This window comes from Vanellus vanellus (genome assembly GCF_965231255.1).
Source record: "Vanellus vanellus genome assembly, chromosome: 9".
Lineage (NCBI taxonomy): Eukaryota > Metazoa > Chordata > Aves > Charadriiformes > Charadriidae > Vanellus > Vanellus vanellus.
The window spans coordinates 10,198,385-10,216,194 of record NC_138914.1 but is presented as its reverse complement, the minus strand read 5'-3'; the positions used below and the strand labels follow the sequence as shown (position 1 = coordinate 10,216,194).

At 46.0% G+C, this 17,810-nt stretch overlaps 1 protein-coding gene across 1 annotated transcript in view; it reads right to left on the bottom strand.

Annotated features, from left to right (window-relative positions):
* Positions 1–4,286: 4,286 nt before the first annotated feature.
* GRM7 (glutamate metabotropic receptor 7) overlaps positions 4,287–17,810 on the bottom strand; it is a gene marked incomplete at both ends in the record, with an annotated part of 314,318 nt that continues 300,794 nt past the window's right edge. The window contains one exon of the mRNA XM_082487663.1: positions 4,287–4,336. Within this exon, the coding sequence (XP_082343789.1) occupies positions 4,287–4,336 (50 nt within the window). The remainder of the gene's footprint in view (positions 4,337–17,810) is intronic.

Sequence of the window (17,810 nt, the reverse complement as noted above, 5' to 3'; positions counted from 1 at the left end):
TCTCTTAGAAATTAATAAATATGTTTGATTAGCACTTTCATGGATGCACAGATTCTGTACAGGGAAGCATTATACTGCATTTCATTATATATAAAAGCAATTAATGTCACAAATGAAGACTAAGCTCTGACTCAGCCTAAATAATTGTCATTATCTATCATAAGGCATGCCCAGAAAGCTTAACTCTGCAATGATATTTATGAACAATAAACTTGGCATTAACATGCCAAAACAATTTGGGTGTAATTCAGACTAAATAATAAATGGCAACAAAAAAAAAAAATCACTCCTATTCTTCATATTTTTTTCCTAGCGTAATCACATAGGCATTTTTCACAGTATGTTCATCACGATGAGAAGTGAAAAAATTTACTCTCTTGAGCGTGTGCTATAGATTGCACACCAGAGACTGAGCGCGGGCACATGTGCGAGTAGTTGCTCTGCCTCCGCAGCACCTCGGGGAGGTTACGCGGTTATTACTGGGGTGGCTGAACGTCCTCCAGCTGAAGGACAGCTTTCCACGGAGGTGCAGAGTCCCAGAGCAGAGCCCACGGTCACCGCCTCTTACTCTACATAACCTCACCGCAAGCAACCACGGCTCTGCTCTGCACAGCCCGCGGGCTCCGGGCTACAGCCAGCTTTAGTCATACCTGGTTTTTGCAGTGTCAACTAACACATGATCACGTTTTGGTTTTTTTTTGGGGGGGTGGGCTGGGGTCTAAATCCCACCAGCTTTCCTTGTCCAAAGTCCTTCTTACTCATGAAACGCCCCGTTATTGACAGCTACCATTTACATGGCATACATAAAACTTGTAGTCTTTAACGCAAAGGGCCAGCTACGTTTGCGTCTGTTCAGTTCACAGGTAATATAACACACCGACAAGGACCAAAACCAGTACGGCAATACCGGTGTGTAGTCAATGGGTAATAAGATGAAGATGTTATGAAAACAACAGAAATGCTGCACTGATGCTAAGTACAGCCAATTGTAAAATAAAGGACTCTAAATGGAGCTAAGGGCTCTCTTTTTTTTTGTTGTTTGAAAATGTGCTGTGTGGGTGTAATAGCATGGTGTAGCTTGTGGAATAATAAAAAAAATATCAACAGGCTACGCTACAATGCAACATCTTCACCTTGTATGAGCTGTTAGACCCGTGCCTTGCTGGGCTCAGTGAGTTTTAATGCAGATAGTTCTAAGTCTAGTTTTAATGATAGATACTTCAGAGTTTTAATGCATAGATACAGAGAGGCAGAAGTGATTAAAAAATTTGGTATTGCACTTATATTATTAAATATCAAAACTAATCCGTAAATATTTTACTAAAACAGGCACAATTGTATATTAACTATGTTTCTGTGTATGTGGTGGTTATCTATATACGGAGACATACAACTACAGAGAGAGCTATTAATGTACCTGATCATATAGCGAGGTATAATGCAGCTGTATGAGCACAGGTCTGACATCGTGTGCACCGAGAAGGCGGTCATACGGTGGTTGAACTTTGAGTTGTCCCAGTAGGGGAACTGTAACCGTACGACCTTGTCTGCACCGACCTCACCAGTGATCTGGCTGGGGAAGACACCAGTGGATGACACAAATGAAAGGCAGCATATTCCATGTAGCGCTTTGATATATGAAAATGTTGCCAGGCTTTTCATGCCTCCTCGATTTACTTACCTTTTCAGGCAGTGATCAAACTAGAAAGCGATTCAGGACGGATAAATCATTTAAGACTGACTCTGTGTTAACCTGAAGTAAACGAGTCGAGAACTTTGATGTTGAGGCTGTGCACGTTCAGAGGAAATTCGGCCCCGACTGCAGTCAGATGTATAAAACATCGGCCAGCTCGCCTTTAACGAACAATGAGGCTCATGAACCAGAGGCTTGGGGTTGCTATACACACTTGCTTTGCATGTCTGAGTGTGCGCCTGAGTGCCCACACACCCCTGTGAAAATAAGCAGGAAAAGAAAAGGCTCAGGTTTTATTCTATGTTGGATCTAATGAACCACGAGCTGGCAGAAGAAATCAAAAAACCCAAACCCCACATCACTGTTCCCAGCAGCACCATCTCCGCCTTCCACCTCATTCCCCCTCCTCCAAAAAAAAGGGAAAAAAACCCCAACAAACCATTTTTTGCCCATTCAGAAAAAAAATTAGGGCCTTTGAGTAAAAATCACTGTTTGATGGTAACATACTTATTCAGCTCAATGCTCGTGCTGTCCTTGTGTTTATGGGAAGTGTAAAGACAAAGGAAAATGTTGCAAAGCCTCTGCCTTCATTATTTGTTGGGCTGATAATTTGCTTCTTGCTAACAAAGCCTTTACTTGGGTGGAATTTCATCTTTTGTCTGCTGTAATTCATTAGTAGATCTATGAATATTAAAACAACAAGGAGAAAGCCTTGCAAACATCTCTCCACCCCCCATGCCTGCACGCATAAAGAGTCAATCAAGGTCTGACATGGAGGTCTTCATCACTATGCACTGTGGCCCATGCTGCAGCTGTCAAATTTTCTTTTGATGCTGATTAACTTCATCAGTATAATTGATCAAGTTGTCTAGAGAAAATGGGAGGCTAAATGCTTTCCAAAGTAATCGTCACATTGCACCCAAAATGCTGTTCCTACGCTGAAGGCTGCACGCAGGTGCTGTGCTGCAATTGCGACGAGTTCCCTCTCACCTTTTGCCTAAACTTCTCCCTTTTTTCCCTCCAGCTCGCTCAACAGTTGCCTGGCAGATTGACTTTGATTAGTTGGTCATTTAATTGCGTTGTGGTGCGCCGTTGAACATAGTATCCTCCAAAGTCATAAAGAAGACTCAACAGTTGAAGACAGCTTTGGAGACCATCAAACAGGACCGAGAGGAGGGCTTTCTCTGCGTGACTGTAACTCGGCTTTTGGGCTTTTGGGGGTTGCTGTAGATCCCAGTCCTTAAAAAGGCACTTTTTTTTTCCCTGCAACCAGCTGGCAGCTCCCCCAGGACCTCTCCCAGACCCGCTCTTTGTGCACAAAGCCTGAAGTACCTCTGTGTTGGGTTTTCGGATGTCCACGTCTGGCAAAGTCATGAAATAAACTTTAGTCACAAGGGGGGAAGGGGAGGGAACAACTGAAAAAATATATTTATTGGAGTAAATAAAAAAAAGTTAACCAAAATCCTTTATTGATACATTCTTGGATAATATCACAGGATCGAGAGAATGGAAAGGAAGGGAGGAGTTTGCGGCAAAGATTGGTTTCACTAAATTGGCACATAAGCAGCAAGATTAACGAAATTACTTATTACAAACAGTATAAAACATACATGCTTTTTTAAGTCCTTATCACACTGGTCAATCATGGTGGGGCATCAACAAAGAAAAAAACCTCAAGACAAGTAAAAGCCATATTCTTTTCTCCAAATATCATAAGAATTATTGAAATTATTGCAAAATAGTCATATACCTTAAATAAAATAACAAAATAGAACACAAATACAAATATCAAACATAAATTATTAACATGTACCATAAAATACATTACTGGCATGCATTCCAAATATCAAGACCTCTACTAAAACTCGGCAAAAATCCTTTCTGCTTCCTCTGCAGCCCATCGGAGTTGTGAAGGGGGTGGAGGGTGGGGAGGGACGGGGGACTAACTTCGCCAGCACAGTTTTTGGTCTTTAAATTCTTTTTTGTTTGTTTGTTTAGTTAAAAAAAAAATAACGCATATGGATTGCAGTGATACAATAGTAATCATACGAGTCATGTACACAGGTCTTTTGAATCCTTAGTTGGTGGTTTGTTTTTTTAATGTGCTAAGTCTGAGAGAATAGGCCCTCAATGAAACTGTGCATTCAAAAAAAAACGAACAGTGAACTCGAAACAACATGGATGGCAATATGCAAAAAATCCTCACAAACTGTACAGAAAGTTCAAAAACTTGCAGTCTGGAAGTACATAGAAAGACAGAATTAGCCCCTTAAAGTCCTTGTAGCTGAAGGCAGCCCGCCCCGGGGAGCCCGTCCTCCCGTGCCGCAGCCGGGTGCGCGGCCACGGCGGCTCCCGCGGCCGGAGCATGTCCGAGGCCACGGCCGACGGCAGCGCCGGCGACGTACTAAGCCGAGAGCGATGAAGGATATTCCAGGGAGCCGCCGTCGGGAGCGCGGGGCTCCTCTGGCGCTTTCCCGCAGCGTGGCCGTGCCCTCGCCCCCGCCGAGGCGGACACCCCGGGCCGCGGGAGGAGGGCCGCGCCAGCGGCGGATGAAAATCCTCGCCCGTCCTCCGCCCCACGGGGCAAAACGGACTAGATCACCAGGTTGTTATAACTGACGTACTTCTTTTTTGCAGCAGGGCCTGAAAGAAAAGCGGAGAAGGGTGAGAAAGCCCTCCAGCCCAGAGCCCTGGAGCGGGCTGGCTGCCGGTCCCGGCTCTGCGGGCACGGCCAGGGATGCTCCAGCGTCTCCCGCATCCCCGTGAGCACCTTCCCCCGGGGCAGCACACGCCTGCGGACACGGCTCCAGGCAGACGGCTCTTAGCTCAGCCGAAGCGGTGTCTCCAGCTCTAGCTATTACTATAAACAAAATTACCGCTGATTGATTTTGTTATAGTCTTGCAGGCTGTATGACTTCACTGCTGAGGCACCGTAACTAGATCCCATTAAGATTGCTTTTTAAAAAAAAAAAAACAAACAGTGCCATTCTCTCCAACTTCTTAAATCTCCTGGGCTAAACTTGGCTTTTGTCAGGGATAAAGTGATTCTTATTCAAGTTTTATGACTTCTGAGAATTTTTCAATATGGGGACGAAGGTACCAGCTTTCCTAATTATGCCCTTCAAATTAAGTCTGTTTGCAAACAGAAATAAATAAGACCAGTCCGTAAGTACTTTGTGAGCCACGCTACACACTTCTGTCAGTAAAAATTGCAAATATTTGCATCTGAATACAGAGCAAAACATTCTACAATACTTTGGCAACACTGACAGAATAGGGACATATCAACTGATAACATGTTCTCCATCAGGCACGTTAACAAAAACATCGCTATCTATATGCAAATTCTGTAACTAGGATGTAACTACATGTACTGGGCTTATGAGATTTTATATTAAACTGTGTTCCAGTGAATACAGAAAAGGCTTTTCCCACTTATTCATTTCTCAAAAAAATAAAAGCGCGTGTATGAAGTATGTATGCTCATGCAGTAAAGATTAAAATCCAATACTCTAAATGAGTTGTCATGAGACCGGTTTAAGCTAATGGATATTGTCAAAAAGTTAAAATTACCAGGCCTTGCTGTTGTTATCAACTATTCTTATTCAGCATCTGTGGGTTTTTTGAATAATTTTGATTCAACAAAATACATTAACGTGAATCATAACCAACCATGCACAGAAAAACTGAACATATAAACAAACCCGATCCTCAATGCCTCCCCCGATAAAATATACATTTGGAAGATAAGGAAGAGAAAGGGATAAGGCTGATTTTCTGGGATTGCTGAAAACCTTCTGCTCTCTTTGCCTGCGCCACGGCCCTGCCGGGGGGGCAGAGGAGGTCTGCCATCCCCCCCCCGAGCATCCCCTCGCCTCGAGACCTAACGCACCTCCCTCTGCTACCCACAGGCCGTGCCGTATTTTCCCTTGGCATGTCCCACAGCCAGAAAGCAGTATTAACCGGACAGCACGATTAATTTTTCAGGTGGCCTGCTTTTCGGAAATACTTGCTTGAACAAGGACAGGCTCTCCACCAACAACTCCGAATATTTTGAGAGTATAATGCATGAGACTGCAGTTGAATGTAAATATTTTTCATGGTCTTCACTATCTTTTTCACTGACAAAGACACAGAAACAATTTTACTCCTAGGTATTTTCAAGACTGTCATTTAAGAACCTCCTGTGTAACTCCAGCGCTTTGCGGTATTATTCTGAAGCCCTATTCAGCTGTTTCACCATGTTCCATACGAGGGTCAGAGCTGTCTGTTCAATCCCACAAAATGCTGATCATCTTCAGTTCCCATTACCTTCTCTTGGACACGAAGGTGCTCAGCACAGGGCAGGATAAAACTCATTATCCTTCAAGGCTCGACTGCAAATATTCAATAAACTGTGGTATGCCATTAAGCGCTGAAGAGAGGTAAAAATGCAGCTGGAGAACAAATATCATCGTGAAACAGATTGCAAAGTAATTACATGTATTATTTTGTGATATACTTCAGCTTTATCCATTACATGCTCCAATTTCAAATAGCAGCAGAGCTCCTATGACAGAGAAGGAGATTTTGATGCTCTCCACTGCTGGTTCATACCATGTCAACCCCGCTAACGCTTGCAGGGGTTTCACTCTAGCTTTCACCAAACCTGATAATTTTGCGTGATGATTTTTTTCTCACAAATTCAACCACAGCAGCTCATTTCTCATGTTCAATATGACAACGCACCACCACTGCCAAATCAATTCAGCCAAGAAATATTGTTGATAGCTTGGACTTCTGTAACATCTCTGCGAGAGGATGGGCTCCGCACATCTGAGCCTGAGACGGTAAAGGTACCTTTGGCAGGGGTCCGCTTCACAAGAATAATGTAGTTGACAAAAGCGTCATCCATAATTTAGATAAAATGATCAATAAAAGCTTCATGGTCATTTTAGGATAGGGAAGACAATCGTCCTTGGTTTTAAAGGCTGTTAGGCCAGAGGAGATCGTGTCTCGTGTTACGTAGCTGGTGCATTTCACAGCTCTGCTCCTGCACTGACTCCAGGAACCTGGAGCTCAGCTCATATCTAACTTCCAGAAGCGCTCCAGCCTTGATCTGAAGACTTCAGGAGAGAGACAGTCTACCTTGATGAGGAATCTCTCCTAAGTCTCAGCTCATCATTATTATTGGCAATTAGCAGCAGGTATGGATTTGATTTCCCTCAATGAAATTAATTTACATGAAAATGGGGAATGCTAATGAAACATCAGCATCACCAGAATTCACCACGCTTTAATCCACGATACACGAGCGTTCCCTGTTCTTTAAATGCAAAATAGATACAGATCTCCGTTGCTGTTAGTGTTAACAGATGACGGCTTTCCAACAGTGAAAACAGATTGTCCTCTTGCGTATACATGTTAATTAATATACATACAATTATGTCAACCTCAGCTGGCCACTGACTGAGAGGAGTTGGAGGCGAGCCAATAGCCGTGGTATGCAGAATCTGAAACGTGGGACTGAAACATGCGGACCAACCGCCTCCCCCTTTCCCGAGGTCAGAGCAAAGGAAGAAGCAAAGGAACCGTGGGAGAGACGTGGGCCGCTAGCTATTTCCAAGTACAAGATCCCGTGTAGAATGGAAACATCCTGGCTATTGACCGCCCGCATGTTTGCAGATAAACGTGCTCTTGAGGCATGTGCGTCGTATAACTTGTTTGAAAAAAAAGGGAACCTTTCTCTTTAAAAAGAGGCTCCGTATCGCTGCTAATGACAAGTGCCCTTTTCTGCTAATTAGTGGTGAAGAGCAACAATGTTAATAGGAGAAGAAATTAGCATGAGGAATACCTGACGCATACAATCTCATATATACAGACAGGACCACTGTTCTGGAAGCAATCTGCAGGTTCAGTCCAGCCACAGGCGACGCAGCGCACGCACCGGCCAAGCAGCGCGCACGCAGGCGTCTTCAGCTCCCGTTATAGTTTTGCCTTAACTTTGCTTGAAGAGAAAATTGTTTTGTCCACGTCATGGTGGAATCCGGCCCAGGCTGTCACACTTCAGAAAGGTTAAAAAGACCTGCTGCAGGGATGCACAGCGTGATGGAAGTGCCCGCGTGCATTACTGCTGAGACGCGGTGCTGGCGAGAAGGAAGGTGCAACTCGCATCTCCCTCGTGCTGCTGATGTTGTGGTGAGTCTTCTGGGTTTAGGAGCGTTACGACGCTTACTCTCAATTCAAAAGGAATCAGGCAATTTGAAAAAGCAGGAAGGCAAGAGCGATGCCTTCCACGAAGAGCCGAGACAGGACGGGTGCTGATTTCTGGCAGCTGGGCAGACGGGAGCACGGGGACGGCTCATCGCAAACTCCAGACGCTCCGTAGCACGGGGTGAATTTTAAGGATGTGACTGCGTACAACATACTGACAACCAACACTTCCGCGCGGGCTGTATGTTGTCCCTTTGGTTACGTACTGTACTCTTCCCCATTCTCCATAAAGGCATCCCACCCGCCTCCCTCGCGAGCATCCATTCCCGGAGCCCGGCACGGGGCCGCGAGCAGCACAGCCCCGCCGGAAGGATGCGCGCATCCTCACTGTAAGGTACAGGAACGAAGACGACCTGTAGATCTGCACGTGGAAAATAAACATCTCTTTAAAGCACAACAATCAATTAAAACCCTCTCCTTTTCAGCTATTACCCGACCTGCCCGACAGGCTGGGGCGGGGGGGGAGGGGGAGATGACAGTGACAGCCTACACCCATCCCCTGCCTGAAGTGAGTAACAGGATTGGAAATAACTGCATCTCTGTGCCAGCAACATATTAAAAACAAATACACAGAAGCAAAAATCCTCTTTGGATATATAAGTTTCATCACTTGACTGGTTTTCATTATCTTGAGCACGGGCCACAAAGGAAGAAGCTCCCACAGCATCCAAAAGCGAGGCAGATCTGTCAATACTTGCTCAGAGTGAGATTTAATCACTTTCCCTTCAATTTTATGCACATTTGTAACCTCTTCCGTGCTTAAAGAGAAAAGATTTACAGTGCAAAAGATGAATTTTATTACAGCCCACAGGCATCTCGAGCTATCAAATGTATGAAACATGATCTCAGTGTTTCCAGCGCTGAGCAAGAACTGACAGCGTGATGGCCACGAGCCTGGAACTGCTGCTCCCATTGCCTTTGCAGTCACCGTGGCAGATTATGCTCACCTCCTCGTTTTCATTTTCTTAATTCTTGCTTAGAAACCTGTATCACCCGTGCCAGGCGAAGCAGGGGCTGATTATTAAATCCTGCTTCTAGTCCATCTAAAAGGGAAACGGACGCGCGGGGCTCCTCCTCCGGCTCCGTGCCTGAAAGACAGAGCTATCCACATGCTCTGCCGCCTTTAATTGGGGAATAGATATGAGAGAGATGAAAGCAACAGTCCTAAATGATTCTACATGCTTGCTCAAAACCCGACAAATGGAATGAAGCTTGGAGAAAATAATATAATTTTAAATTTAGTATCTAAATGTAAATAGATGGTTATATCGCATTTTCACATCTCCCCTGTTGTACTCCCTACCGTAGTGTATTGGCAACTTACCTAGTATATAAATGCCTACCGTTGTACGAAAAAATATTTCATTTTATTGCATGTGTCGGTGGGTAGCTGCCGGTATCCGAGCTGCAGCCTGAGCTGCATGACTTTTATGCAGATTAGCACACAGAACCTCAGGTTTCAATAATAGAATAGGAATATATTAAATTACAAATATAACACGAGTAAAAAGTGTGTTCCTCCATAATTGCTTTATAGCCTTCTCTTCTCATAAATTATATCATCTTTAGCTGTCATATTGCCTTGCCACTCTCAGGAAAGCAGCCACAATTAGCGCCTCGGCGCCGAGGACGGCCATAAATAGCAGCGGCGTTCCGGTCGCCCGAGAGGTTTCTCAGCAGATCACAAATGACAACGGGGAGGGAGAAGTTGCTAAAGAGATTGCTTCTCTTTCCTGATTACTAATTTATCCAGTAGGTAAGTGGCCTGATGGCAAGCTGCTGACAGGTTCGGAGGGGACAGCCGCCGGTCTATGCTGTCCCACCACAGCAGGGGCAGGGCCGCAACTCGGTGCCGTCCCCCGGGCTCTCCGGCTCCTCACGGGACACCCATCACCATCCACATGCTCAGGTCCCGCTGTGTTTGACACACCAGCCAGAGGACACCGTCCTGCCCAGGTGATAAACACTGCAGGAACAATCTGTTTCTATTTGTGTAGTCTTATCAAACCTGAGTCAACAAAAATACAGCAGTGAGTACAGCTTAGCCTCCAAGATGAACAATACTCACATCAAAGCACCGACTGAGGAATGAACAACCCAAATAAGCTCCTTTGACCGTCCCTGTGACCCTTCTGATCGCAGAACCCTCTCGATTCTCCAGGTGGGATAACTGGATTGGTTGTCCCCAGCAACTACTGAAGAACCGGGTGGAGGGAGAGCCGGAAAGAGCCCATTACAGAGAACGCCATACCAAGAGGCAAGGGCTGCTTACAAAGAGTACACTCACTTTGGAAATTAATAGAAAAACAATTATGTAATACAATTATATAGAACTATACAGTCATCACTCTTGTGACACGCCATGTATTATGGCATGTATTACTAATACGCTGCTTGCAATCTCCATGAAATGCTAGAAAAATCAAACCCAGAATGAAAGTGGGTGGTGGCAGTTATATTTTAAGTTTGTCTTTTCCTTACTTTTTCTTTTTTTTTTTTAGATACGTTTCAAGTTCCTTAATAAGATTTCATCCCTCTGCTTCGCTCTTGTAAATTGCTTTGCTTTCTTAGTTTCGTCCAGTCCTGAGAGTGACGTCACCCCAGAATCTCGGTAGGCGTAAGGGCAATAACTGTATTTCCAGACGACCACCAGCCCACGGCATGGGTCCTCTCTGATGAGGGGTCACCCAGAAGAGACTCAAGCGACCTGGAAAGCCCACCCTGTCGCAACCTCTTTGTGAGAGAAGCAAATGTTTGTCTTTATAAAAAATAACTTTTCTCTATATATCGTACATCGTTAATGCTACTGATTTCATACCCCCCTTTTGCAGCTGCCTCAGCCCTCCCACCCGCCCTGCCCCATCAGTAGTGTCACCTAACCAACGCTTGGGGAACGTGGGTTCAGGTTTTGGAGCAGGATGTTCTGCAGCAAAACCACATGGAGCGAGGGAGAGAGGCCCGAGGCTGGCTAATTCTCTGGAAAAGCCAGAACCCGTGAACAGCGTAATTAATTCACCGAACGCCCCCAAGGAGCGGTAGAGGAGGACGGAGGCCGTGGGGGGAGGTAGCGGCGTCAGGACGGTACAGCACGGGCTTGCAACGGCGGAAAACAAACCCCAGTTCCCATTTCAGCTTCGCCAGCTCCAAAACCAAATGTGATTTTCAAGTGTGACAATTGGTACATTTTGTGTGAATTGGTATCCAAGGCACAAGACCCTAAATTGTCACTGCAAATAGGATCAAATTAAGCAGCCCCAGACATGGAACATAAAGCTGAGAAGGAACTAAAATGGCATAAAAAGAGAACGGGGCCGCGTTGCTTAGCAACCACCACCTTTTCGGGTGGATTATGCGAGTCCGGACACATTTGCACCGTTGACAGTCGTTGGCTGTAATGTAAAGGCGTTTTTCCGTCTTTCTGTGCGACAGGTTCAGTTCGGTGCGGCGGTGGTGAGGAGCACAGGGCCGTGTCAGGCGAGCACCAGCCGGAGTGTAACCAGCATCCCGCTCACGGCCGGAAGGACCTGCTCCAGTGCCGATCTGCTCCAGAGCTGGGTTTGCACGAGGTCTGAGGCTGCTTCATTGCGATTTCTGATTCTCACTCCTAGAACTCGTGCAGCTCACACCATTAGGTGATGCCCCTCTGGAGAAAAGTCACAAGAAAAGCTGAATGCTGTGGAAGGCTTAGTCATCCTCTTCATTCACCACTGATTCGGTCTCCAACAGGTTTAGGTAACAGCAAAACCTCCACACGCATAGTACTGGTTCTTCCAAAACCTTAGTCTGGGCTTGCAGGGTTGTTCCTGAAGGAACCAAATAAGGTTTGTGTATCTCTGTTCTCAGCTATGGGTGGAGGAGTTCAACTTAAAAGCTCATCATTCACAGAGACTATATTTTCTTAATTTACTTTGCTAATGAGCAGACACTTTCCTGGATGGAAGTGCCGCAGCTGTCTGCAGGGCTGACAAAGCCGTCGTCCGGCCTCTTGGAGTGCCACCAATTCTCCAAGTTCCCCCATCGCTACGCTGCGACCGCTGTCCCACCGCAGGTACCTGTGAGAAGCCCTCTGCGAGTGTGAGATATCACCGCCCGTGCTCAGGGCCGGCTCCGTCCCTTTTGCAGAGGCAGTAAGGGGAGTTACACAATCCACAATCGCCCTGTGGCCCTCAGTTCAATTAAAGTAACTGCTGGAGTTTAATTATGGCCGCGCTCGTCTAAACTGGGGCCGTGTTCCAATGGCCTTTGGTAGAGCAGCCCCACATCTGCCCTGGGTCTGGCCCTTCCTCGCTCTGTCCCTGCGCACGTGATGGCACAGAGATGGCACATCTTACTCTGGATGCTGGAGCTCTTATAGCAAAAACCTTCTCTTGGGGAGGAAGGAGGCATTCGCAACTGTTCCGCTTCACTACGGAAAATAAGAGATGCGTTGCAAGATGAAAAAATAATTTTAAAAGCTGCATCTTGCCTGGAGTACGACGAAGCCAGACCTGATCCAGCAGCTCTCCCCCACCACCGCCTCTCCTTCCCCACCGCTGATGGCCCGCTTCCTTACAGTCCGCTACGATCCTCCTGGGGAGAGAACTTTAAAATCTACTGGCACGCTGAACTGACGTTTGCCTTCGCCGCTTGAGTGGACAGCCGTGGACTCCCGCCCCGGGGAGAGGAGGATGTTCTCAGCTCTGACGGGCAGTCCCCGGAGCAGCTGCTCCCATTTCGGGGTTTGCCTTCTTTAAGAACGTAGAGATTTTTTTTAATGCTAATCTCTTCTTGAGTTTTATTCATTTAAACTGAAGTGCTGTAGGTTGCCAGGCGATGACCACCAAAATAATAAAGCGCCCCAGGTGTCAGGAATAGCCGTAAAATTCTTCCAAAGGTGACTGGAATATTTTCCTTCAGATGTTCCTTGAAAGATGGGTTTGGTAGCAAAGAATTTCCAGTGCCATTATGATATTTGTTTTGGCTTTGTTGAGATTCATTAGATTGGCCGAAGTATTTGGAGGATGCCGAAAGATGCTTGAAACTGCAGCCTGAATCATTGCCCGCCCAGCCGTGTCCGTGCCCCCCGCAGCGAGGAGTCAGGTCTCTCCGCAGCGGGCTCTGGGTGCGCACGAGGTGTTCCTGCTATTTCATACCGAAGGCCTTAGCTGGCACATTCCTGCCAGCAGGGAGGAAGAAAAAACATCTCTCTAGTCAAGAAGATTAAAGCCTCGCAAATATATATATATAAAGCAAACAGCTCACACACACAAAAAAATAAATAAATAAAACATGGAGTAAGGTTTCTGAAGCCAAACTCTTCAAACTAATTAAGGACAGCTGGTAGGTGAACGTGAATAATAAAAAATCCCACAGATTTTAACTGGAAAAAACTCTAAACAACCAGGCTCATTGGATAAATGTAGAACAAACAGTTTGGCTGGTTTTAAAAATTATAAATATATATATATTCAGGGCTTTAAAAATTATAAATACATATTCAGATATTTTCTTCCCAATTCTCACAGTATGACCATCTCCTTTTCCGATTCTACGCATTTAGAAATTTTGCCCCAAAACGCAATTAAATTTGCAGGGCCCGATTGGCTGCCGAGGCCGGGCTGACCCGTGCCATGCAAAGAGAGAAACCAGCAGCTCCATCGTGCCCCCGCAACCCGCTGGCCCCGGGCAAAGGGGCAGGAGCAGCACTGCCAGCGCTGGCGTCGGCGGAGCTGTCCCAGCCGAGCAGCTGGGGGGGCCACCCTTCGGCTGACTCTCTTGGGCCCACGTTGGGTCAGTAACGTGACATTCTGGTCAATGCCTTAACCCAGAGAAACTGCTGAACCTGAAACCACGCCAACTATCTGCCAAAGATCCATTCCCGCATTGTGCCGTACGTCCTTCGAGAGCCTTGTGTCTGCACGCCACCTGCAAAGCGCAGGCTGTGCCCGCCCTGGGCGCTGCCCTGAGCTGTGGGAACACACCAGAACCTGCTGGCAAGTCCACGCCGGGCACCACTCCCACCGCAAGCCCGGGAGAACTTCTCTGACCGCATTTGACTATACCCTGAGACGGATGGAGGACAGGCGAAACGATCCCACCGTTACTTGGAAAGCAAAAGTAACTTGGTGGTGATGGCTTTTTAAAGCATCTCACAGTTGTAATTCACCCGCCGCTGGTAGGAAGACCCACACACATGGGATTTAACGCTGCAGAGCTCATCTGGTGGAATGGGAAGCAGTGAAGAAAATCCCAGAGCTGGCTGAAACCACCACAAGTTAAGTTGGGCCATATGGACAAATTCTTTCCTCGCGTAGACACATAATATAGTCCGTAAGGTTAGAAGCCCAACAAGCTGTCACAAAAATGTCAACTTCTGCGAAAGAAGAAACCAAAGCAGCCTCCCCCACATGTGCACACACACTAATTTCGGAAGACAAGGCCAGATTCTCCATTGGCTCAACTCTGCTAACGCAAAGACGGTGGCTGGAAGCCAGACGTCCACCCAATCTATCTAGTTCCATCACCCAGTGCCACTCACATGTCTTTGCTTCCAATCTGCAAACCGCTGATAATGTTTATAAGCTCCTGCTTCCGAGGGAGATGGCAAGGTGAACACCAGCGCCTGGAAATCTCGAATCAGCGATTAATGCCAAGAGAGCACAATCAGAAAGACAGCCTACACAACCCGGCCCCTCGGCGCTGCCTTGTATCCGTGCGATAACCTGGATTCACCCCATTCACCTCTGTTGCGTTCAGAATGCAATTAATAACAAAACAATTACTTCAAATTATTAGAATAATTATGTTCATGCATATGCATGCCAATGTATTGTTCAGAGCGGGGCTGGGCAAACGCTGCCGGTGTATTTCTATCTAAAAAGCATTCACGCCTCCGCCACTTTACACAGCTCCCACTTCTAAATTCCTCATATTCTAACCAGGGCTACATTTTACCTTGAGGGCTTTCTTATTATTACCCCTTTTAGAAACGGATATTTACCCTGTCTATCACGCAGCCCCTAAGCAAACGCAGACTGCACAGCTACTCAAGTGAATGATACAGCTACACTTGAAGTGAGCCTTGAACCCAGGGGACCGGCAAAACATCGTACGGAGTAGTGCCAGGGCCATAAGTAACAATTACAAATATTCAATATAATGGGTTCTTTTAACGCGGATTGCTTTGAAGTTCCCGGAAGGATTTAATAGGAAGCAAGAGTACGACCTTGCCCAGTTCCCCAGAGCACACTGGGATTTGAAGTAGGTTTTTCTTTAAACAAAAGTCCATTTTAGCTTATAAAGCTTTCAAGTAGCAGCTGCTATCAGAGGTGTATTCTTTTAATTCATCATTATTTTTTTTTATGATGCATTTTTTGTGAGAACAGAGAATGTATCCGATAGGAAGAATACAAAAAGCAGTTCTTGGGTGAGATAATGGCATAACCATAGAAATCAGTTCAGGTCAAAGTGGCAACGACACAACATTCTTATAGCCTAAGACAGCTTGTTAGGGTTTGAGCACATAAAGTCTGCGCTTGCTTGGTCATTCTGTAAATGTACTGGATTGAGACCAATCTGCCATTTAACTTTTATCTGGATAGGGATGAAGAACCTTTAAGCTCAGGCAACGCAGGGAAAGTGATTGCATTAGACAGATGCTCGCGCTACAGTACAAAGCTCGAAAATTCTGATTTCATTTCGAGTAGAATAATACCCATTAATTTAAGTGAAGCAGGCTTTCCCACAATGAATCCCAGAAAGGCCGGGAAGCTTATCATACCGATCACCCTAAAACCCACGAAATGATGTAAAGATTATTCTGCAAAGTCAGTATGCACCATTGCACATGGCACTTACCTCTTCAGAAAAAGAAAAGAAGAATGAATTGCTTATTTAAAAGCTGGGCACATTTTCATATCGTGTAGTAGATAAATAATGAACTCGAGCTCATGTGCTGACTTCAAACCCACACTTCTCCGGCACAAGGGGAAAGAAACACAGCTGGATGTTGTGTGAAGTTTTGCCTAATGGCACGGGGTAACCGTTACACTTCTCTAACGTTGCTCTGCAGACAGCAAATTTAAGCTCTTTGTAATGACAAGTAAAGAAAAATCCTATAGAATGTAGCACAGGACATACGCTTTCCATTTTTAACATGGTGTAACGGTGGACTCCCCAGTTAAGCTCCAGCTCTCCAGCCAGGGGTGGTACGGCACTCCGATGGCACTCTGCGGCTCAAACCCCACTGCCGCTGGAGCCGAGGGCAGAGCGCCTGCTGAGGGCAGCAGAGCCGGTACCGCTTGCCATAAAAATCTACAGTATAGGATAAAATAATGTGGAAAGTTACTGGTTTCTCACGATGCTTCTGTAGCACTCTTCCACTTGGGCACCGAGAGCACCTCTGTGTTTCTTGTGGTTTTCGAGCGCTCTGCTGCAAGGCACCGCGTGCCCCGGGGCCCTTCTGCCCCACGGACGGCCCACCACGGCCGGGATGTCCGGGGCCAGGCACCATCCCTGGGCAAAACACATCACCCAGGAACGTTACCAAAATAAAACAGCCTCTGACGGGAGACACACCTATGGTAAGGGCAAAACTGAGCGTCGGAGGAAACTCACTCCTCTGAATAATATCATAAAGATATGTACCTGTATTAATTCTTACAAACTCTAAAGATGGGGTAGGTGATACATGTTCCCTCTTTGCAATGGCGAGATACGGCATTCAGCATTTGTGAATATTTACCAACGGAAGTGATAGTTCTCTGTAAACAAACAAAAAGCATGTCATTCATTTCCCTGCCTCTGAGCTGCTAATGCTGATAACTCTGTCAGCATCGATAAACTCCTTTTGTTGAGCTGGAAAGATGATCTGAAGTACCTGCGGTGACAGACACTGCTCTCAGCCTCCTCAGGACTGGGCTAGAAGATAATCTTTACCAGCCGCCCCTTTGACTATTTTGCAAGGTATTATTAAGGTAGTTGCCTTCAGAGACAAATTCCGAGGTTGTTGTCAATATTACTTTTCCCATCTGAGCAAATAAAAGAAAATGTGACTTTGAGTCAAAGAACAGAGCCAGACACATACTGTTTAGGGCCTGAAAAATCATCATGTTTTTGCCTGCAAAATAACTGTGGGATTGAGACTTTGAGTCAGGTAATAAGATTGCAATAGCAAAGGATTAGTTTTACCTCCTAAATAAAAGCTAAAATCAACGAAGCACTGTACTGCTGAAGAACATCAATCTTGAGCGTGTTTGGCTGCCTCCTTCTCCTATCTCCCACTTGTCTGCTTTGCAGATAAAAACTTCTGGGTCAGGTGAAGTTTGAAAGTATCTGCAACGCTGGGATCAAAGAATAAACAGCAGAAAGCCTTATCAATGCTTCCGGCAAATGAAAGATTGCAGAGAGGCTTAAAGAAGCCCCGGCAGGAGGAAGAGCCACGGAGACGTGGTTAGGGGATGAGGCTGGGGGGGCAGAAATCCCCGCTGGGATGGGGGGCGGGCAGGGAGTACTGGTTCCCAGCGGAGTTACCGTACCAGCCCTCGCAGCTCCGCAGGCAGGAGCCCCACCGACACCACCAGCCCCATGGCGTAGCTGGAAGAGGGCACAGCATCGTAGGAAATGTGTTTCCAAATCTTTACGAGACTACGGCTGGGGAAAAACAAAGCCAATTCATATTACTCCTTAATTGGAGCCGACAGTACAGAAAACATACTAATTTAAACTACATTTAAAATGTTTCCGTTTGAATGCTGTGGACTGGAAAGATAACAAATAGTAGCAAATTATTTTCACCTGCTTAAAACAAAGCAATTCATAGTACTTTGGTTATCTTACCTGGAAAGCCAAGCTCTGTTGAGAGCTGTTAAAGCCAAGTGTGAAAACA